Source organism: Dendropsophus ebraccatus, chromosome 1 (assembly GCF_027789765.1).
Source record: "Dendropsophus ebraccatus isolate aDenEbr1 chromosome 1, aDenEbr1.pat, whole genome shotgun sequence".
Lineage (NCBI taxonomy): Eukaryota > Metazoa > Chordata > Amphibia > Anura > Hylidae > Dendropsophus > Dendropsophus ebraccatus.
Genome location: NC_091454.1, coordinates 149011147 through 149035012, shown reverse-complemented (window position 1 = coordinate 149035012; position 23866 = coordinate 149011147). Strand labels below are relative to the sequence as shown.

The 23866-nt window shown below is 36.5% G+C and overlaps 1 protein-coding gene across 3 annotated transcripts in view; it reads left to right on the top strand.

Moving 5' to 3' along the window:
* LOC138800046 (dual oxidase 2-like) overlaps positions 1–22867 on the top strand; it is a 48418-nt gene extending 25551 nt beyond the window's left edge. For 2 of the 3 annotated variants that reach the window (XM_069981856.1, XM_069981854.1), the window contains exons 18-34: positions 5026–5211; positions 6112–6328; positions 8186–8279; positions 9424–9590; positions 11085–11166; positions 11278–11346; positions 11441–11625; positions 12503–12733; positions 12816–12915; positions 13255–13304; positions 13783–13910; positions 15041–15194; positions 16534–16763; positions 18907–19065; positions 20335–20490; positions 20598–20726; positions 22066–22867. In XM_069981856.1, coding sequence (XP_069837957.1) covers positions 5026–5211; positions 6112–6328; positions 8186–8279; positions 9424–9590; positions 11085–11166; positions 11278–11346; positions 11441–11625; positions 12503–12733; positions 12816–12915; positions 13255–13304; positions 13783–13910; positions 15041–15194; positions 16534–16763; positions 18907–19065; positions 20335–20490; positions 20598–20726; positions 22066–22188 — 2460 coding nt within the window. In that variant the 3' untranslated portion in view covers positions 22189–22867. The remainder of the gene's footprint in view (positions 1–5025; positions 5212–6111; positions 6329–8185; positions 8280–9423; positions 9591–11084; positions 11167–11277; positions 11347–11440; positions 11626–12502; positions 12734–12815; positions 12916–13254; positions 13305–13782; positions 13911–15040; positions 15195–16533; positions 16764–18906; positions 19066–20334; positions 20491–20597; positions 20727–22065) is intronic. The other variant, XM_069981862.1, reaches the window with a different exon arrangement.
* The last annotated feature ends 999 nt before the right edge of the window (positions 22868–23866 follow it).

Here is a 23866-nt window from a genome sequence, read left to right as displayed (position 1 = left end):
GTCAATTAAAAGCTCAAAATGGCCAGAAAAAGAGAACTTTCATCTGAAACTCGACAGTCTATTCTTGTTCTTAGAAATGAAGGCTATTCCATGTGAGAAATTGCTAAGAAATTGAAGATATCCTACAACAGTGTGTACTACTCCCTTCAGAGGACAGCACAAACAGGCTCTAACCAGAGTAGAAAAAGAAGTGGGAGGCCGCGTTGCACAACTAAGCAAGAAGATAAGCACATTAGAGTCTCTAGTTTGAGAAACAGACGCCTCACAGGTCCCCAACTGGCATCTTCATTAAATAGTACCCGCAAAACACCAGTGTCAACATCTACAGTGAAGAGGCGGCTGCGGGATTTTGGGCTTCAGGGCAGAGTGGCAAAGTAAAAGCCATATCTGAGACTGGCCAATAAAAGAAAAAGATTAAGATGGGCAACAGAACACAGACATTGGACAGAGGAAGACTGGAAAAAAGTGTGGACGGATGAATCCAAGTTTGAGGTGTTTGGATCACAAAGAAGAACATTTGTGAGACACAGAACAAATAAAAAGATGCTGGAAGAATGCCTGACACCATCTGTTAAGCATGGTGGAGGTAATGTGATGGTCTGGGGTTGCTTTGGTGCTGGTAAGGTGGGAGATTTGTACAGGGTAAAAGAGATTCTGAATAAGGAAGGCTATCACTCAATTTTGCAACGCCATGCCATACCCAGTGGACAGCGCTTGATTGGAGCCAATTTCATCCTACAACAGGACAATGACCCTAAACACACCTCCAAATTGTGCAAGAACTATTTACAGCATAAGCAGGCAGCTGGTATTCTATCGGTAATGGAGTGGCCAGCGCAGTCACCAGATCTGAACCCCATTGAGCTGTTGTGGGAGCAGCTTGACCGTATGGTACGCCAGAAGTGCCCATCCAACCAATCCAACTTGTGGGAGCTGCTTCTAGAAGCGTGGGGTGCAATTTCTCCAGCTTACCTCAGCAGATTAATAGCTAGAATGCCAAAGGTGTGCAATGCTGTAATTGCTGCAAAAGGTGGATTCTTTGACGAAAGCAAAGTTTGATGTAAAAACAATGTTATTTAAAAAACAAATCATTATTTCTAACCTTGTCAATGTCTATTTTCTATTCATTTCACAACGTATGGTGGTGAAGAAGTGTGACTTTTCATGGAAAACACAAAATTTTTGGGTGACCCCAAACTTTTGAACGGTAGTGTAGATTTTACGTTGTCTTTCAATTAACTGTACACCCTATAGGATTGTATACTCCTATACTAACCACAGTGATGGCTGGTCCCTCAGCCCACTACACTATCTCCTACAAAAAGGACACTGTTATAATCAATATAAGTAATCTTTATTATCAAATTTCATAAAAACATGATTTCACATCTTCGTGAGCGTGCACACACTGCTAAACCACAGGTAGTATGATTAATATGTGAATTTATTTCTCCTTATGTTTACAATATTGGGCCACTGGGTTTCTGTGTAATACTTTTCAGCAAGGGGATTGTGCAATGAATCATTACTTTTAGACTGCTATACATCTTGTTTACTGATTCTTGTGCAATACTGTTCTTAATTTCCTGTGGATTATTATTTTTGTCCTAATGTGCATGGCTATTTGGCTTCTTTTATTAATAATATGTGAAATCATGTTTTGATTAAATTTAATTATAAAGGTTACTTATATTGATTATAACAGTGTCCTTTTTGTAGGAGATAATACCCTATAGGATTGACAAAAAGTAGATGAAGCCTACAGTTCCACAAAATTTTAAAGTAGTATAAGTTAGTGTCTGTTTACTTCCTACTTGTATGAATTAAAAAGAAATATTGAAATACAAAGGATAAATCATTTTTTATAATTTCTTCATTGTTGTTTTCTCTGTAATACGTAAAACGTAGTTTCAAGCAAATTAAAAATGCAGTAACTTGGGTTACAGTGCTATGAAAGCCTTGCGTGTCTACTTTAATAAGAATCAGGAAGCTACAGCCATTAAACTTGAAGCTTGGTGTGAAAGAATGCATAAACATGTTTAAAACCTTAAAATCTGAAAGTTGTTAACTTTTCACCAGTCACACGGAAATGCAATTTTGCCTCTTAATAGCTCATAAACATTATTTCTGTCATAGGCTATGTTCACATGACGTCAAAAAAGAGAAAAGACGTCCTTTATTGCCCTGATTTAATTGACTTCAATGCAATGCATTGAAGTCAATGGAATGACAGATGTCCAATGCGCACAGTGTATAAAATGACGGCCGTTGTCTGTGTGAACGGCAAAATAATGATTATTTCAATTATTTTCTGACATCTTTTGCAAACACCGGACATTATTTTTTAGTTTTTCTTTCTTCATCGCCCTTTCACCATTTTTATTAATAAAAATTCAATGGACTTTTCAATTAAAGACACACCCAAAGGCCAACTAGTCCATCTAAACTAGAATAATGTACCAACAGCCATCATGCACTGACAGTTGGCCTAACAGAGAAATGATAAACATCATTTTGAACTCAAAATAATGGACATTATTTTTTTTTTCAAAAACAGACAGGAAAAAACATAGTGGGTACATAGCCATAAGGCAATACAGAGGGGAATGGAGAGAGCTCAGGACTTAAATCCTCTCCATACCCAGTGACTCCTGTCTGCTTTCAACAGCAGGGGGGTGCTGCTAATAGCCAGTGATTGCTCTGTAGGCTACAATATTTAGATGCTGCTATAAAAAGTTGACAGTGCCATTTAATTGGCCTTACTAAATGGTGGCACTGTGGTTTAAATTAGCCAGTCTTTTGTCAGGTCAATCCTGCTTCAAGGCCACATAACTGCGAAGAATTGCATTTTTCAGTCCCATCATATTGAATAGGTAATGCCAACAGAAAATGACAATTTAAATATTAACCCCTTCGAGTCAGCAATACATATATATAAGTTCCTGTTGCCGATGCACCGTGCAGCAAAAACGTATATATACATTCCTGACAGAGAGGGGCTTTAGATGTGTGTGGGACCGCTGCAGTGTAAGCGGCCCCGCAAACGTAAGTGTCCCCAGAGCCAAGGATAATGACAAGCAGCTTCAATCCCGCAACTGCCTGTCATTAACCCCTTAAACGCTGTGATGCATAGCAATCGCTGCATTTAAAAAAGTCAGTGATGGGTTAAGGGGGTTATCCAGTGCTACAAAAACATGGCCCCTTTCCCCCTACTGTTGTCTCTAGTTTGGGCGGGGTTTTGAAACTCAGTTCCATTGAAGTAAATGGAGCTTAATTGCAACCCCCCCATGAACTGGAGACAATAGTAGGGGGGAAAATGGCCATGTTTTTGTAGTGCTGGATAACCCCTTTAAGCACCTGTCACTGGCTGATCGTGACCCCCACAGCCATGCTGTACCATCACTTGTACCGACAGGTGGGGATAAGACATTTAGCTCTGTCCTGTCAGATGGGCGATCTGTGCATAGAGTCTGCACAAAGTTTAAAATACCTCCTTGCCAATTATAAAAATATGTAAAATAAATAGACATATTATATATCTTAGCGTGCCGAATTGTCAGATCTCACAAAATATAACAATATCGTTCCTGCATGCTGAACAGTGTAAACAGGGAAAAAAAACATCAAAATTGCTAATTTTTTTAATTTTATATCAAAAGTTATGTATAAAACATTTCTTTTACACCAATATGATACTAATACATACTAGAGATCATGGTGCAAAAGATGACACCCCAACCAGTTTGGTTCTGTAAAAAAAAAATGCCATTATTAAATGGAAAATGTTATTATTAAATAGAAAACAGTTATGGCAGGAAAGAAGGAAATTTAAAAAGGCCGAAAAAGACATTTCCAGGGTCGTTAAAGGGTTAAATGTCTGTGATGTTGATATGTTCAAAAATATTTTACTGATACTAAATGTGACAGCATAAGTAAGGCTCTTTTTACACTGTATTTTGCATAAATGTCAGATAAAATGTAAGGGTAATTCCTGGATGTATATCTCCATCATATAGCTACGATAGGTAACACTTTTCTTTCACTATAGGCTGGGTTCACACTACGTATATTTCAGTCAGTATTGTGGTCCTCATATTGCAACCAAAACCAGGAGTGGATTGAAAACACAGAAAGGATCTGTTCACACAATGTTGAAATTGAGTGGATGGCTGCCATTTAATGGCAAATATTTGCTGTTATTTTTAAACAACGGCCGTTATATTGAAATAATTGCAGTTATTTACTGTTATATGGCGGCCATCCACTCAATTTCACCATTGTGTGAACAGATCCTTTCTGTGTTTTTAATCCACTCCTGGTTTTGGTTGCAATATGAGGACCACAATACTGACTGAAATATACAAAGTGTGAACCCAGCTAAAAAAGTAAATATCACTATGGGACAGCACAGCAGCCTGTACCCTTCCATACTACAAATAAAAAGATTTTCTGTTGTCTTTTGTGTCAGCAGATATACATAGTAAGATGTACTGCATGGAAAGAAAGAAAAGATAGAAAATATTCACTAATTTACCAAAAGCATATTAACTGCAAACTTTGCTCTGGTTGTGAACACAAATGATATTTAGAAACAAAATCACATTTGTCATATTTCCATTTATAAAACCTTTGCTGCAGTTTCACAAATGATTTTCCATTTACTACAGTAGTCCATCTCCATACTTCAAAGTTATAGAAAGCTTGGGGAAGATTTATCAAGCACGGTGTAAAGTGAAACTGGCTCAGTTGCCCCTAGCAACCAATCAGATTCCACCTTTCATTTTCCAAAGAGTCTGTGAGGAATGAAAGGTGGAATCTGATTGGTTGCTAGAGGCTGAAACTGAGCCAGTTTTACTTTACACCATGTTTGATAAATCTCCCCTTGTTTTCTTATTAATCTGTTTTATTTAAATAATTTTAAAAACCTACTAAAACCTTACTACAATAAAATAAACCAAAGCTTACATTTTTGCTCAGGTCATGAAGGATTAACTACCTTTGAACCACTTCTTATTTTTATCACAGGTTCTATTTTTTAAAAGCAGTGAGGATCGAACAACTTTCACCCAAAAGCTTGAGGAATTTTTCGTTGAAAGTGAAATTTCTTATACTGTTACGGCAATACGAGAAAGAGACCTCTTAAATGAATCAATTTCCAAGAAAATGAGGCAAGAGATGCTGGAGACATTTTTTAGACATTCGCTTTCCCATGTAAGAAATCAGTCCTATTTTACTTCATGGAAAATCACCCTTCATGTGTACAATTATCCCTCTTATAGGGGTTATTCTCGTTTACAAAAATTAAAAGAAAATCAGATGCATAGAGAAAAAAATGGCAAAGTGATGTAAGCTTCTTTACAAAATATGTATGTAGTACACATCTGATTTTTTTTAAATATACTTTTTATTACATTTTTACACAAATATTTTATACGTAACAACATATATAAAGATCATCCAAAATGGAATCAGAAAAAACATATACAATAATGATATGAAGCGTCACATCTGATTTTACCTTCTTTGCTTTGTGACGCTACCACTTTATAACCCCTTTAAATATCTCAGATCCAGCAAGTTTTGGATGCTGCCCTGCTGGTTTGGATGTTGCCTTGCCAATCTGCCTGGGATGAGCTAAAAAGGCATAAGGCTTAATAAATATGTACAGGGCAATTATGTTAAACTAGAAATGACATCTATAAATACTGGCTTTGCAAGCTACAATGTAGTCACAATAACTTATAATAACTATATTTATTATGGTGGCATTGTGTCTATGTATATAAAGTATGGTCCTCTCTTGGCACTATTAGGCAAAATGTTAGTGCTACATATTAACACTATACTATACTACACTATACTACCTCACTACATATTAACACTATAAGCACTGCGGAATCTGTTAGCGCTATACAAACAAATATTATTTACTGTTTAGCATAGTGGTAGCATTATAAGGCAATGTGCAAATGTATTGTTTGGCTTTCTGTGGGTATTAATCTTAGTATAAATAGGGCTATGTTTCCACAACGTCTTTTTTAAAGCAAAATAACGGCAACTTTTTGATAATGTCCGCCGTAAATAATGATCATGATTACTATTTTCACTTAGGTGTTCGACATTGAGAAGAAAGATGCAGGAGTAATTCCCAAACAGGACATTTCAGAAACTCTGAAGTGTGAGTTGTCAAGGGAAGAGTTTGCAGATTCATTGGGGCTCGATCCTAACGCCCATTTTGTGGAAGCCATGTTTTCTATTGCTGACAAGGATGGGAATGGCTACTTGTCCTTCCATGAATTTTGTCATATATTGTGTATATTATTGAAAGGTAAGGATGGTTGTTAAATTATGTAGTTGCTTATATATTGAAGTATGTATACACATACAAGGGTCTCCAGGTATCTAGCCTTTTTTTTTACATTTGTACTCAGGCAGTCTGAAAATAAAAAAGATAAAGTACTGAACTTACACACACTGACATTGAATCCTGCAAATTTACCGGAAATGACAGGAAAACTAAAAATAGTCCCATAAACGTACAGCATGTAAACCAGCATCAAATAACATAATGATGTTACTGCCGATGGCATGGTTCACTAAGTTGACTCTGGATGAGACAAAGTCCTCATGATTTAACAGTAAGAAAACGTCCTATAACTTTAGAAATATTCATAGGAATCCTCTTTATGTTAAACTTAGCCTGAGACAAAGAGATGTGCAGAGGTTGCAGTCCAACAACGTTCCTCATTCTCTTCTATTGGAGTGAGATCATCTCCTTTTGGCTATGTTCACACAACGTCAAAAATATTAAAAAGGCGGACGATTTTCATATGTAAAAAAAAACGTCAGTTTTTGCCGGGATTTAACTGACTGCAACGGCAATGCATTGAAGTCAATGGGAAAACAGACATCCAATGTGCACGGACGTTTTTGCCGCGGGCGTCAAAATAATGAACATCACCATTTTCAGACGTCTTTTGCACATAGCGGTATTAGTTGTTCACACACAGTTTTCCTTTTGTCACCGTTCTTTCTCCGTTTTTACTATTAAATTCAATGGACTTTTCAATTAAGCCACATCCAAAGGACAATTAGTAATCCAAACTAGTATAATGTACAAACACCAGTCATTGCCAGGGAAGGCCAGGCTGCTAAATGACGTCCGTTATTTTAGGCTAAAAATAACAGACGTAATTTTAAACAGAGCTGAAAAAACATTGTGTGAACTTAGCCTTTCTATTATTGCTGTAATTTAATTGATTTCAGTGCAATGCATCAAAGTCAATGGAATGACGGACGTCCAATGCACACAGTGTATAAAATTACAGATGTTATCTGCATGGACGTCCAATCAATGATCATGACAATTATTTTCGGACATCTTTTGCAGACACCAGACGTTATTTTTTGTTGTTCACACACAATTTTTCTTTTTTCACCATTCTTTCACTATTTTTACTATTAAATTCAATGGACTTTTCAACTAAAGACACGTCCAAAAGACAATTAGTCCACCTAAACTAACAAAACAGCGAAAAGACAGACGTCATTTTGAACTCAAAATGACAGACGTAATTTTTTCTTTTCAAAGATGGAGAGGAAAAACCGTTATCGGAACATAGCTTAGGGCTGCACAGTCCTCTCCTCCCTCTTTGTCTTTCTGAGGAAATGGCTTCATAGACTTGTATTATGTGACCATCACATCACGTGGCGCAAAGTCGAGAGAGAATGCGCTAAGCGCTACTTCTCTCAATACATTCTCCTGATAAGTCTAAACAGTCAGACCCTGACAACTAAAACTTTTCACATGTCTCTCTGATATATCAAATGTTCTTTTCCATGACAGTGCCTCTTTAAGTATTCCAATTTGACTTTAAACTATTTCAACACAGTATCATGACTTGCTATCAGAACATTGAGTAGCTACAAAACAATCACTGGATGTCAACAAAAAGACAGACACAACAGACATTATACCTCATGAACTACACACAATCAGATTGTTATGAAAAGATGCCAATCTCAAAGCAAACATGCCAGGTTATTTATTTTTCTCTGGTTCAGATAAGATAAGAAGATTAATTATAGTTATAGTCTATGGCCCTCAGTGTTGCAACTTGGGAATTTTTAGCAAGCTTTCTGCATATTTTTATAGGATAATTTCAGACATTTTTTTTTATTCTAGGCTCTGTGGAAAGCAAGTTAAAATTTATGTTTTCAATGCATGATGTTAATGAAAGTGGAGTCCTCACAAGGGAAGAGCTCACTGACATGCTTAGGTTTGTATATTGCCTGAATCATTCTTTCACTCACCTAATTTACCAGTAATTAGGTACCTAATTTACCAGTAACCATGTATACAGGTGACATACCACTAATATGATTGTATAATTAAACTATATTGCAGACATTTGAATAGTTTTTTTTACTACCACTACTACTACTACTAATAATAATAATAATAAAAAGAAGAAGAAGATAAAGAAGAAGAAATGAATAAATAGGCATCTAGAAGACAAAACAGTATCTATAATATGTTAAATTCTGCTCCTGATCACAGGAAAAAGTGTAGGCGCTCTCTGGGTGTAGTAGTATATTCCCAAAATTAGAAGACACCAATCATAGGCTTATCGTCATACAAATATGCTCTCAGCCTACTGTGTTGTCACAACTCTAATTAATGATTATCCAACCCCAACTCCACTGATCTATGGCTGCAAGCTGGGTTGTTAATGCGCTATTCTTCCTACAGGGCCCTGTGTCCACTCAAATACATTGACATAAAACCAAACCCTCTCTAAGTCAGATTGTAAAATTAATCCTTTCTTTCTTTAAAATAAATATTATATAAAACCCAACACATTTCAGCTCTGGCACAGAACCTTCATCAGGGACATACCAAATGCTTAAGACAAACCGCATTGGCCCGGATTAATTAAAGTGTATAAAACAAATACTTGTGTAAACTGCCTATAACAACCAATCACAGGTCAGCTTTTAGCTCTGGTAAATTAAAAGCCGAACTGTGATTGGTTTCTATTTGGCAATTTACACCCATTTCTGTTTTAGAGGCTAACTCTGGACCAATGTGTTTTTAAAATGAATAAAGGAAAGATATGTGTCGTAATCTTACATGGGAACTAACTATTATGTCACTGAGGATACCAAAAGATATATTTTACTGTTGGATTAGTGAAATGGGGCCCTAAATCTGAGTAGTCTGTAGTCTGTACAGTCTGTGTAGTCAATGAGGTCTAGCCATTTTAATATGTCATCTAAGTTCTGTAGAGGGTGGTTCCCTCCCAATTCCACTTGGCTAAGTGAAGAGAGGGCTAGCTAGATGCAACCTCTATATCTCATATGACTAACAATGCATTTTAAAATGGCTGTGTACATATATATCCACTTTTTTTTCTCTTTTAGGTCTTTCAACCAGATTTCTAACTTTCTTTCAAAAGATCAAACTGAGCAGGTCATCGAGAGCATGTTTATTGAGGCTGGGCTTCAGTCCACAGAAGAAATCACATGGGAGCAGTTTTACTCTATGTTTAAGCAACATTCCAATGTTTTAAACCAAATTACATTTCAAGGTAAGGTAACCAGGAATCTTCTATTGATATATAATGAAGCACCTATTAAATAGGTATTCTGGCAAATAAAGATGGTTTCTTTAAAGTTATATAACTTTGTAATATAACTTTATTAAAGAAAATGTAAGAACTGTTTTCTTTTACATTTATACAGTACATTGAGTGGCAGGAGCAAGGGATCACACACCAGATATGCTGCCACCAATGGCTGTATCAGGAACTGCAAAGCTGCACAATTCCTTTTCTCAGCACAGCTTGTAATACAGCTATTCTGATGCATATTAGCATAAAAATAGACATTACACTTGGTGCAGTAGCCTGTGTTACTAGCTGCAGTCGCGCTACAGTGAAGCAGAAGGAGCAGTGATTGTTATACTCACTTACTTTGCTTCACTGTGCCATGTTTCCCCAAGACTAATGTGTATTTTAAAGCATTTCTTCATCATGCAACCTACATGACCAAAACGCAAGGGGGGACATTTACCAAGGAGTCTAATGTGTGCAACTTTTCTAATGTGAGTTGGTGTGTTTTTTTTGTTCCAATATATTGTGTGTGGTTTATGGAAAAGTCGCACTTTCATAGTAAATGCGTCCGAGTAAAAAGTCGTTAAAAAAAGTTGCAAACACATTCACCTGATACTGACCAGACTCCTGCACCATTTTATGCGACTTTTTAAAAAGTCGGAAATTATAAGTTGGGCGCTAATTCCAGATTGCATACTCAAAACAGACAGACTAAAAAAAAAGTCACATCTAAAAAATATTCGCCTCTTAGGTGAAAAATCCAATTATTCACCTAAAAATAGACGCAAAGCCCTCGAAAAATTTCCTCCAAGGTGTCATTACACTTCTGTCCCAAATCTCCATATAGGGCAACCAGCAGTTTTGAGAGGTTTTGACCTGTTTTTCCATTGACTTTCATTATAAATAAACTGGATCAAAATGCATCCTTTTGTTTAACGGACACAAAAATAAGGTCTGCTAAGTTTTTGTGTAAGTTAAAAAAAAGAGGATGCATTTTGATTTGTTTTTCTTTTTTTTATAATCAAAACCAATAGAAAAACGCACAAATGCATCCGTTTTTTTTTTTTTGCAAAAACGTAGTGTGAACCCAGCCTTAGGCTATGTTCACACAACATTTTTTCAGCTCCGTTTAAAATGACGGCTGTTTTTTTGAGGCTAAAATAACGGACATTATTTAGCAGCCTGTCCTCCCCTTAGTGCAATTACTGGTGTTGGTACATTGAACTTTGGGTGCAGCTTAATTTAAAAGTCCACTGAATTTAATAGTAAAGACGGAGTAAGAACGGTGGAAAAAGGAAAACTGTGTGTACAACTAATTAAAACGTCCGCTGTTTGCAAATGACAAATGACAAGACAGCCACCTTGCGCTGATATTTTTTACTTAGTGGGAACATAGCTTATAACTGTTGTGGTGAATCTTTTGTACTGTATACTCTATTTAAATGTAGTTATATTATTTTATTCTTAAAGGATCAGCTGTTCAAGTAAAGAGCCACAATAATACTAACAGGATTTCATTTATCAACAAGAGAACCAACAATCTTACTGACAGGTAACACAGATAACCAGCATTTATTAGAATACTTGTAATGGTTTTAGTGCAGCTTTATGTTTTAGTTCTGAAAGAACCAATGAAACATGTACTGACTGGTTATCTTTACAGTAGTGGTGAGAACCATGAAGACATATTAGCCGCGGAACACCAGGAACTTCGATACAGACATGGTAGAACGTAGGTGTAACTCTCATATAATGTCTTGACATAAATTATGTAGTAACATTTGAGAACTATGTCGCTATCATCATTATTATTATTTCCTGATTAGGAATAAATACGAGGTGAACAAAACACATGTATTTACTACAGCAAGAAGAGGAAAATATGAGTCAAGCAAAATCCGCCAAAAGATACAACAATTTAAACGTTTAATTGAGAACTACAAGCGTCATATTGTATGCATGGTAATATTCTATGGAATATCAGCTGGAGTCTTTGCAGAAAGAGGATACTGTGAGTAAGATACTTTAGCAATGACTTCTATCTATCTATCTATCTATCTATCTATCTATCTATCTATCTATCTATCTATCTATCTATCTATCCATCTATCCATGATGTCTGTAGAAGGTAAACAATGTAATTGTAAGTTCTTTTCTTTTTTAAATGTATTGCCATATTGCATATATCTGCTGAATCCCATACTACACAGCAAAGCTAACAAGTAGCTACAGTAAAGAACAGTCAGCCATGTGTCCCTGCTTTAACTGTGTCAAAAGTATATGTCCAGATTTATCATTATGTGGGCAAAGAGAAGGTCTCTTTTCTACCAGCAACACTGCTTATGGATAAACCTTCGTAATATTCATGCAGTTCTGTAACTGACAGAAGAAGACAGAAAACAAATAAAGCCAGCACTTGTTTTATGCAGGTGTGTAGGCTAGTATACCTATACAGAGAGTGTCGGACTAGCATTTGTATCCTAGATCAAGTGCCTGAGAGGGCCAAAGGCCTCTCTATGGCAATGCTCACACATAGTATTTTTGTCAGTCTTTTGGTCAGTCTATTTTTTTTTCAACCAAAACCAGGAGTAGGTTTAAAAACAGAAATTGCAAATCTTTTCCCTATAATTTTGCCTTGTCAGTTCCACTCCTGATTTTCGTTGAAAAAAGACTGATAGATAGAATAGATAGAAATACTATGTGACGTCAAAAATACTATCACATTAAGAAGCCCTGATTCCAGATTTCCAGGAAACAGCTACCTATACTTTTCTTTGACTGTATTTTTTAGGTACACATCTCTCTTTCTGACATCTAGTATAAAAAAGATAACTATTTGCTAAATGAGTGAAGGTTTTATCAACATCTGTAACTCCTATATTCCACAGATTATGGTTTTGCATCTCCAGGAACTGGAATAGCTGATACTACATATATTGGTCTTATAATTTCTCGAGGTTCAGCAGCCAGTATTTCATTTATGTTCTCCTATATGCTTCTGACCATGTGCCGAAATCTTATAACCTTTCTACGAGAGACCTTCTTGAATCAATACATTCCATTTGATGCTGCAGTAGACTTCCACCGGATGATTGCCATGAGCGCTATTGTCCTTACCAGTAAGTTTGTTTCATTATAAAGTAATTTATACGTAGAACCAAGCAAATTAATAATCATAGTACTTGTTCAATTCTATTTCAGTTTTTCACTCAGTTGGCCATTTAGTCAATGTCTACATCTTCACAATCACTCCTCTTAGTGTGCTCAGCTGCCTCTTCCCGACCGTGTTCTCAGACAATGGGTATGTTATACTATAGCATTATACTGTAACTTTAAATTACTTTATAGGTCTTAAAGAACATTACAGCCCATAACTACATTTTGATAAAAGGGGTTGTCTCATGAAGACCACGCCTGTTTAATTTGGTATCAACCTATTCATAGTCACTGAATAAATAATCCATCAATTATAGCACACGGTGAACAACAAAAAAGTCTTATGGTTAGCTTGATGGAAATTAACATTATGAAATCACTTTTTATGCAATCAACTTATAAATAAATATATGTGGAGATAATAATAAGGAACAGTAAACTTAACTTATGAAAGCATTGGTTTATGATTTCCTTATTTTCACAGATCTGAGTTTCCAAAGAAATATTACTGGTGGTTTTTTGAGTCTGTACCAGGTGAGTCATCTTGAAATGCTTACTGTGGACCCTCTTAGAGTATAGTCCACAATCAGCTTGCGGACCTTATATCACGGACATTTACATGCCGCCTTGCTCTTATATCTGGAGCACTAGATTGGAATAATACTGACATCTATGGATTTAGAGTAAGGGTCCTTTTACACGGCCCTACATTGGGCTGTGCAAGCATGCAAACAAGCACCGATCAGCGAGATTGGTGCTCGTTTACAGTGCCTTTACACAGCACAACAAATCAAGTGGCCGAGCTGCATGAAAAATTCTTGTATCCATTTTTATTCATTTGTATCCATATCGTATCCATTTTTTATTATATAGAACATGTGAAAATGTCTTTTTATTTTCATGTCAGAAAGAACCGTCTACAGCTTTGCTCACAACAAATGTAAAGTTTCCGAACATCTCAAGTATTTGTCACTGACATAAAATAAGGTTACCGTTCTCATTTTATCTACAGGTTTGACTGGAGTCTTGCTCCTCGCAATCTTCGCACTCATGTATGTGTTTTCTACCCATTATTTTCGACGTGTCAGTTTCCGTGGCTTCTGGATAATACATCATCTCTATGTGCTCATCTATGTTTTGGTAAGATTTTAATACAATGGGATATAACAGCAATGGCTATAATAAATATAGGAGAAGGTTTAGCAGGTAAAATTTGTGCATGGACAGAAAAGTGTGCAAAAGGATTGATATTCCTGGAGATGTCTGAAATATGGAAAATGATTTGGCTTTACTAGATAAATGGTTAAAACAATGTACCTGGGTAAAGGAATCTTCTGTCTGAGTATTGCACTGGCAGATCCGTGTTTAAAAGGCTATCCAGGATTAGAAACTGCACAGATTCTTTTTTGTAGAAACAGCACCACTCTTGTCCCCAGGTTGTGTATGGTATTACTATTCAGCTCCATTCACTTCAATGAAACAGAGCTGCAAGACAACACCAAAACTGAGGACAATGGGGACATTTATCAAACTAATTGCGCCTGTTTTTAGTCTAATATATCTAGTTTGCGCTCAAAATAAATCTAATATGAATGTATGATGCTTTTTTAGACAAGACTATCCAAATTAGATGCGATTTTTGAATTAGATTTTTTGTTGTTAATTAGATCGAAAGTGCGGCAGAATTTTGTTTTAGCTAAATTTATTAACTGCGCAATTTTTTAAAAAAGTCGCATATATTGGCGCATCGCTATGTCTGCTCCGAACCAGGTGAATTTATTAGACTAATTAAAAGACCAATATTTTTAAGACACATTTACTATGCTATTAGACAATTTACATAAATTTGACTAAACACATTAGATTGGAAATTATGCCAAAACATCTTTGACAAAATCGTGTTTTTAGATTTGTTAGTAAATCTCCCCCAATGTACCTATTTTTAATCAATTACCAATACAGATAATTTTTATGCATCTAGAATACTGTGTCCAGTTCTGGAGACTTCACCTACAAAAAATACTGATAAACTAGAACCGTACTCATCTATTAGGCCGGCCTTGAGATTGTTCTTAAACTCTTGTTCCCTGAACTACTGTATCTTGCATCTTGGCCTTGTCTACTCACATAAAACCTTAGGCTGCTCCCACCTTTTTATTCCCATTAAAACCAGATGTAAACAGATGCCATGATGATCATAGTCATTGGTTTTTTTTTTTGGAAGGGTAAATGTATGAACATTGCTTATTGCTTTGATGTTTCTTTAACAGACTATCATTCATGGCAGTTTTGCACTCATCCAACAACCAAGATTTCACATTTATTTTATTCCTCCGGTTATTATCTTTGTGGGCGACAAACTAATTAGTTTGAGAAGGAAAAAGATAGAGATAGAAGTGCTGGATGCAAAACATCTTCCCTCAGGTACTGTATTTGGTAGAGGTGGGAGTCTTCATTTAATAATTCTTGACATTCTTGGTGTTCTGATAATGTATCTGAACCAGAGATTAACCGATTACCATTCATAAATTTTTCAAAACCTCCAGTGACTAGCTGTTATTGCATAAGATATCTGTAACTAGAACATCTCATTTAAGGCTCAAAAGATGTTCACGAGAAAGGGAACCACTGTTATGATATTTGTAACAACTTAGCAACACTTTACCACATTTTTTTTATAGGATATATTGATTATAGTTTAGTTTTTTTTCCCTTGGCGGGCAGGAAGCTTTTTCTTTGGATTTTCAATTACAGTAAAGCAAAGTGCAACCATGAAAACCTGTGCAGTTACTTAAATACTTCTGCCCATAAAAGGTAGAAATTAAAGGGGCATTCCATTTTAATTAAAAACTAAATTGCAGCCTGCTAAGGCTGTAAAATAACCAGCTGCAACATAGTCACCTTACAAGGTTCAGTGCTGACACTCAATTCTGCCCAGGTGCCTGTGTTTACTTAGCCTGATGTTGTGTTCTCCTGACTGTAGAATTCCAACTGAACTGCAATCTCAGAAATTGGCCTCAGTTATTGACTGCAATGGCTTTAAAGTTGTTGTTTGAGGAGCAGAAGACGGCTAAAGCTTTCTGCTCCCTGGCGTTCACTTCCTGAGATTTAAAGAGGCCGGGCTTGGTCCCAATTATTGTGTGAGGGCAAAACTACACCCTTATGCAATGTCAAATAGCTGCTCAGTGTTTCCGATATAATGGAGTCTCTAAGTAGCTATTAGACATCACCTATGGCAAAGCCCAGAGGCAATAATAGGGACTCCACATGTCGTTGGGGGGGGGGGGGGGGAGCTCCAGGGAGCAGAAGGTTTTAGCAGTCTTCAGCTTCTTGAACAACCCCTTTAAAATGTCATCAGAAGAGCAGAGGTAGTATATCATCAAGGTAAGGAAACACAAGGACCATTGTAGACTGTACCAAGTGAGGTAAGTATTCTGCAGTTGTGTTTTTTCCCAGGGCTGGCATGCTGCAGGTTAATGGATGTGAATGTTGCTTTACGATAATAGGAATGTTTAGAATGTTTATCAACAACTAAAAATACAATACCAAAATATTAATGAAAAAAATATATATAAAAGTATGACTGTATAAATGGTTGAGTCACTTTAGCTTGAAAAGGTGAGCCTATGAATTATTGAAAACATATACAGAATAGTAGCAATAAAGATCCAATCAGTTATTAGCTTTAAGTTTTCAAATTTGAATCTATGTGCAAACATCTATCCATGAATAACCTTGTTTCTGTATTTACTGCACTTTAAAGGTGTAACTTATTTAAAGTTTCAACGGCCTTCTGACTTTGACTACAAGTCTGGACAGTGGGTTAGGATTGCCTGCTTGTCTCTTGGCACAGATGAATACCATCCCTTCACATTGACATCTGCTCCTCATGAAGAAACATTAAGTTTACATATAAGAGCAGTAGGGCCATGGACAACAAGTTTGAGACAACTTTATTCATCTCCTAGCACAGCAGATGCAAAGTTTCCAAAGGTAGGCATGAAAGTTCTTCCAGTGTTGGATAAAATGTACAGATTTAGTGTAAAATTTAAAGTAACTCTGTCAGCGCTTGGATATGATCCAAACTACTGACAGTGTGATATAGCTGATTATACACATAAGTAAATACTACTTTTGTGTCATCTTTCTGTGTTATTAAACAGAAAAGATTGCACTATAGATCTTCTATGAAGGGTTGAAGGGGCATTTACCAATTGCATCAGCACCAGGGTCTGGGACACCTTACTGCTCTCGCCCCCCCCCCCCCCCCCCCCCCCCCTCTCCTCTGCACCATTGATTTATGTGAACTTAGGAATCTCAAGCCATGTGTATTATATATAGCCATATATATAGCCATATTTGCATTCAATACCCCATAATGACAGTGTGAAAACAGTAGACTTTTTCATATTTTTGCTAATTTATTTATAAAGGAAAAAATGTAATTTGCCAAAGATATAAGTAATCAGACCCTTTGTTTTTGCACCTTGATTGGAGTCACTTGTGGTAAATTCAGTTGACAGACATGATTTGGAAAGACACAGCCCTATCTATATAGGTCTCACAGCTGACAGAACATATCAGAGCACAAAACCAAGCCATGAGGGGAAAGAACTGCCTGTCGAGCTCAGAATTGTGTGGAGGCACAGATCTGGAGAAGGGTACATTTTTTTTGCAGCAGTGAAAGTCCCAAAGAGCACAGTGATCTCAATAATTCTTAAATTGGGCAGCACAGTGGCTCAGTGGTTAGCACTGTAGCCTTGCAGCGCTGGGGTCAAAAGGTCCAAGGTTCAAAGGACCAAGGGCAACATCTGCAAAGAGTTTGTATGTTCTGTCCGTGTTTGCGTGGGTTTCCTCCGGGTACTCCGGTTTCCTCCCACACCCAAAAAGTGCTGCGGAATCTGTGTGCGCTATACAAATAAAAGCATTAAATTGAAGAGGTTTACAACAACCTAGACCTGGCTGTCCCACCAAAATAAATAATCAGAGGACAATGGCCTTGGTAAGTGAGGTGAACAAAAACCCATTAGTCATTCTGATTGAGCTCTAAAGATCTTATGTGCAGATGGGAGACCAGAAGGTCAACCATCACAGAAGCACTGCAGTGGCCATAAAGAGGCCTCTCCTAACTAAAAGGCATGAAACATGACCTGGAGTTTTCAAAAAAAAAACAACTGAAAGGGCTCTCAGACGGTGGGAAACAAGATTCTCCTTTTTTATGTACATAAATATGATCCTCACAGTAAAGCATGGTGGTGGCAGCATCATGCTGTGGGAATATTTTTCAGTGGCTGGAACAAGAAGACTGGTCAGGGTTAAGTGAAGGCTAAATGGAGCAAAGTACAGAAATATTCTTAATAAAATCCAGAGTGCTTTGTACATCACACTGGGCCAAGGGTTTACCTTCCAAGAAGACAATGTCCCTAAGCACACGGCCAAGACAACACAGTAGTTACTTAGGGACAACTATGTCCTTCAGTGGCCCTGTCAGAATTCTGACTTATCAAAACTATCTGGTGAGATCTGCAAATGGCCACCCACAGTCACCATCCAACCTGACAGAGCTTGAGAAAATCTGCAAAGAAGAATGACAGAAAATTCCCAAATGCAGGTTTGCAAACCTCATGGGATCATACCTAAGAAAACTGCAGCTCGAATCACTGCCAAAAGTGCTTCAACTAAGTACTGAGTAAAGGTTTTGAATAGTTATGTCACTGTAATATTTCAGTTTTTCCTTCTTAATAAATTAACAAAGATATTTAACATTTACTACCATTTTCACTTTTTCATTTAAGGGTATAGAGAACAAAATAATGGGAGAAAACTTCTATTTATTTATTTATTTATTTAAAATAAATTACCATAAAGCTGCAACATAACTAAATGTTGAATAAAATGAACGCGTCTGAAGAATATCTGAATGCATTATTACACTGTCAGCAGCTTGTATCATGTCCAATAGGTGACAGATTCCCTTCAATAGTGAAATATTTTAAATGGAGGGATAAAAGTGTAACTTCTGGACCTATAAAAATATATTTTTTTCACTTAGCGTACTTACTGTAGTTTATTTAAAGTGATTGCATCTATTTTGTTGATAAAGCTGTTTTCTTATTTTGGTACAACTATTATTTAGCTATTCTTGGATGGACCATTTGGAGAAGGGCACCAGGAGTGGAACAAGTTTGAAGTGTCTGTCTTAGTTGGAGGAGGAATTGGGGTTACACCATTTGCTTCAATACTTAAAGATCTGGTCTTCAAGTCGTCAGTCAATGCAAGGATACAATGCAAGAAAGTATGAGTATAATAATAGCTTTTTGTTTTCTATTATGTTTATCATCACATGGAGCATCTCTGGGAGTTCTATTAGATTTTATATTGTAAAATATAGTTAGATTTCCCTCAGACATTTTACACAGCAACTGAAAAAAAGGCCCCAAAACTGTTTTTCTGGCAGTTTTTTGGCATTTTCTCATTTTAGTGTTAATTCCTATAGGTGTTTTTATCTCTGGCATTTTACCCCTTGCATTTTTTTTTCTTTACAAGTGATGTAATTCTAGGATTTCTATAGAAGAACTGGGGAAAAAATATAATATGCATATAGATGTGACTTTTCTTCTGGCATTTTTAACCCCTTATAGAAGTCTGTTATGAAAAACACTAACATTTCTAGAAAAAAAAAAGTCCAAACGCACAGCCTATTGCTATTTCACAAAACTGCAAATGACCTGAAAAAGGCCCAAATGGTCTGAAAAAAAAAAACAGATTATGGCTAGACTCTCAATTATTTTTTCCTGGACAACCCCTTTAAGCAGTTAATTAAAATTCTAACAATCTGGCGTCGATGGGATTTATGAAGAATCCCTAAAATGTGAGCAAACAGATACTATGGAAAATCTTGGAGGGACATTACAGAGGGTTATATAAATTTCGAAAATATCAAAACATAACACAAGTTTCTGGATGACATCCTGATGCCTCTAAAAGTTAATCAGTTTTTTTTTTTTTTTTTAAACTTGTCCTGTATAGTAAAAGCGCCTTTCATTTTGGACAAAAATTAACATTTTCTGGATCAACATATTGCATAGATTCCACTACAAAAACAGAGTACACAGTACAGTACAGGCTTATGGGTAGTTGGCAAATAACTCTGCATGGACATTCTAGATCAGCTCTAGAGGTATTTCAGGGGGCTGTTTGCTTCCAGTAACTGGAGCTACTATGTCAACCGCATCTCAAACATGACATTATAATTCAACTGTAGTAATCTTGTAGTAAACTTTGCCATGGTGCACATAAATGATTTTCATGTGCATATAGATGACTCTTCACTGCACCTTATAATGTGTAACCCATAGGATCCATAGAATACTGAAAAATATTATTTGTGAACATAAAAGGAAAACTAATGCCTTTGAAATGAAAATTTTGCAGTATGTTCCCCATATAGATGAATGTGAAAATGCTACAATGGTAAATGCATGGAAGCTGACTGTAGAATTAATACAAAAACACTAATGGCTATAACTCTTGTCTGAAATGTAAATGTCATGTTGTCTCCTAGATTTATTTCATTTGGGTAACACGGACACAGCGGCAGTTTGAATGGCTGACAGAAATCATTCAAGAGGTGGAAGAGAACGATAAAAATGAGCTTTTGTCAGTCCATATATACATCACACAACTTAGCGAAAAGTTTGACTTCCGCACAGCCATGCTGGTAAAAGTGCTGCTCTTTATATTTCTGTCCTTCATGTTTTAAAATAACCTAAAAAATATTTCCATAGACATATTAAACATAACATACAACTCTTTTCTTACCTAAAGTACATCTGTGAGCGACACTTTCAGAAAGCTCAGAACAAGAGCTTAATGACCGGGCTGAGATCTATCACACACTTTGGGAGGCCGCCTTTCCTGGGATTTCTGAATTCCTTACAAGATGTCCACCCTGAGGTACTTTCTAATTTGCATTGTTGATCAGTGTTGGTCCGTAATCATTACTAACAGCAAAAATGTAACGCTTCCATTTATCACCATCTGAATACCACATACTTAAAGGGGTACTTTGAAAGAAAAAGAATGTTTTTAAATCAACTGGTGGTATAAAGTTATACAGATTTGTAAATTACTTCTACTTAAAAAAAACCTCAAACCTTCTTTATCAGCTGCTGAATGACTTGTAGGAAGTGATGTATTCTTTACATTGGGTTGCCTCTCTGTAGTCACTGCTGCCACCTCTATCCATGTAAGGAATTGAGATTCCTGGAAAACAGGGATAGAGCCATAGAATCCATGTTTTCCAGGACTCTCTAGGGCTTCAGCTACCAGTAATCAAATGGCGCACCCTTGGGTTTGGACAAAGCCGAGCACGCTCAAGGTTAGCTCATCTCTAATCAGAAACTCTGAAAAGTAGTAGGGAATCCCCAGAGAAAAGCTCAGCTGCTATGGACAGTTACTGACATTGACTAAGGGTCCATTTACACAAATCTTTGACAGATTATCTGCCAAAGATTTGAAGCCAAAGCCAGGAACAGACTATAAAGAGAGATCAGGTCATAAAGAAAAGCCTAAAATTTCTCCTCTGTTCAAATCCATTCTTGGCTTTGGCTTTAAATCTTTTGCCGATAATCTGTCAGATAATCTTTCTGTGTAAAAGAACCCTAAGCTGGTAGCAGAGCAACGTGTCAGACTGGAAAGAATACACCCCTTCCCGCAGGACATACAGCACCTGATAAGTACTGGAAGGCTTGAGACTTTTTGAATAGAAGTAATTATGTATAACTTTTTGACACCATTTGATTAAAAATATTTTTTCTTCCTGAGAAACCCTTAATGACCACAATACGTCTTTTGTCTACGGGGAAAAAGTAGCCTGGTACTGGTCTCCTGTGCAGAATAACACAGGAACTTGGTTGTTGAGCAGGGTTCATGTCAATTCTGTGGGAGTACATAAAGCCACCCACCATCTGATTATTTATTTACTTTTTAAAGTTGAGCACCATGTATCATTTTCTTTATACTTCACAATTACTTGCTACTTTGTGTTGTTCGATCAAATACAATCCAAATAAAATCCTGTACATTTAAGTTTGTGAGTGTAACATGTAAAAATATGAAAAGTTTAAGGCGTATGAAACCTTTTAAGGCACTGCATGTAACACTTGGACACAGTAATGGTGGACTTAAGATCACAAAACAATGACTTTACATTTCAATTGCAAAAGTGTTTACTGGAACAAACGTATGCTGATCGAGACATGTAAACCTCTTTTTCATTTGTTTTACCTCAAAGGTGAAGAAAATTGGTGTGTTCAGCTGTGGTCCACCTGGAATGACTAGAAATGTTGAAGATGCCTGCAAGAAACTCAACAAAAGAGACCAAGCCTATTTTATGCATCACTATGAGAATTTTTAGCTTACTATTACCTAAATAAGCAGTGGTTTGTACCATGATGCCATTATATTGTCACTATAAATGGTTAGTTAGCAGTTTCTTCCCACATATCTCCAGCCAAATCTCTAGTTAAAGCAAAACATTGTAACTATTAATGCTATAATTTGATTATATAATAGGATTACATAACATTACAGAAAAAGTAAAGCTACCATAATATATAGTATGCAGAAGAGTCAGGTAGCTGTGACATTCATTATGCATATCGTCTTTATTTCAAGATCTTAAAATAACAGTATGATCAATACAAAAACATAAAGGGCAACAGCTGGTTCATGTTTGCTTAGTTTCTTCCCATCCCATCAACAAGCAAAGAACTTACAAAATAATGGATGCCCTTTATGTGTTTGTATCCAACATGATGTAAATTTAAGATGTTAAAATAAAGGCAATTTTAATGACTTGGTGAGTGTTGTGGCTACTTTACTTCTACTTATGCTTTTATTTGCTCTGTGATTATACTGTTGCTGGGAACCTGAAGATCTGCCAGGGTTTCATTAGGAATCTTGTGATTGCCAGTGTTTGCTTATCGGTCCTGTATTTCTACAAATAGTATAGTAAATAATATATATATTGCTGTTACTGAATCATGTATCCTCTTGTATGCTCTTATGGTTGTTTCTAGTAAAATATTCTAATAAAGACATTTATTCAAAAAACAAGTATGATTTTTTTTAGTGCTACTATAATGTAGCTATAGTTAGTTCAAAGGAGAGTTGGAGAAGACCTCAGTAAATGTAATACATGGCAGTAGTTTAAATAAATGATGTAACTAGCCATCCAATACATGCAGTCCAGTCTACCAGAGATGCAGCAACTTCACTCAGCTCTCGGGTCTAATAGGGGCAGCAGATGGGGAAGGGGGGGGGGGGGGCTTTTTCTTTGCCAAAAAGACATAAAGACACTGCTAAACATAATGGAAAAGTTGCCAATATTTAATCCATAGCATTTGCACACCAAAATCCAGCTGATTTCTGCTGATTTGCGGTCTCTGATTTTTTGACGTATATGATAATATTGTTTAAGATGACAAATCAATGTATTAACATTCTGAAGTGGCAGATTTTGCTCTGTATGCACAACTATGAATTTATTGCAGACCCTGACTTCCCATTAAATAGAAAATCTACAATAAATGTGCAGTGTTACCAACATCTATCAGTTTCCTCAAATATTTTGTACAGATTCCTTTTGGTACTATATAAATGAGAGTTTTCACTTTGCTGCTACTGTAAATGCTGTGGATTACTTAAACACACATGCAGTCTATGGTGCAGGGTGAGATACATATTTTGATGCTGTTTTTTTGTGACAAAGCCAGAAGGGGATCCAGTAGGAAGAATTATATTTATAAATTTCATGAGTTCCTATGACTCAGGCCCCCTTAAAGGAGAAGTCTGGCGAAAATTTTTATTGAAGTATTGTATTGCCCCCCAAAAGTTATACAAATCACCAATATACACTTATTATGGGAAATGCTTATAAAGTGCTTTTTTTCCCTGCACTTACTAGTGCATCAAGGCTTTACTTCCTGGATAACATGGTGATGTCACGACCCGACTCCCAGAGCAGTGCGGGCTGTGGCTGCTGGAGAGGATGATGGCAGGGGGACACTGAGGGACACAGGGCACTGGAGGGA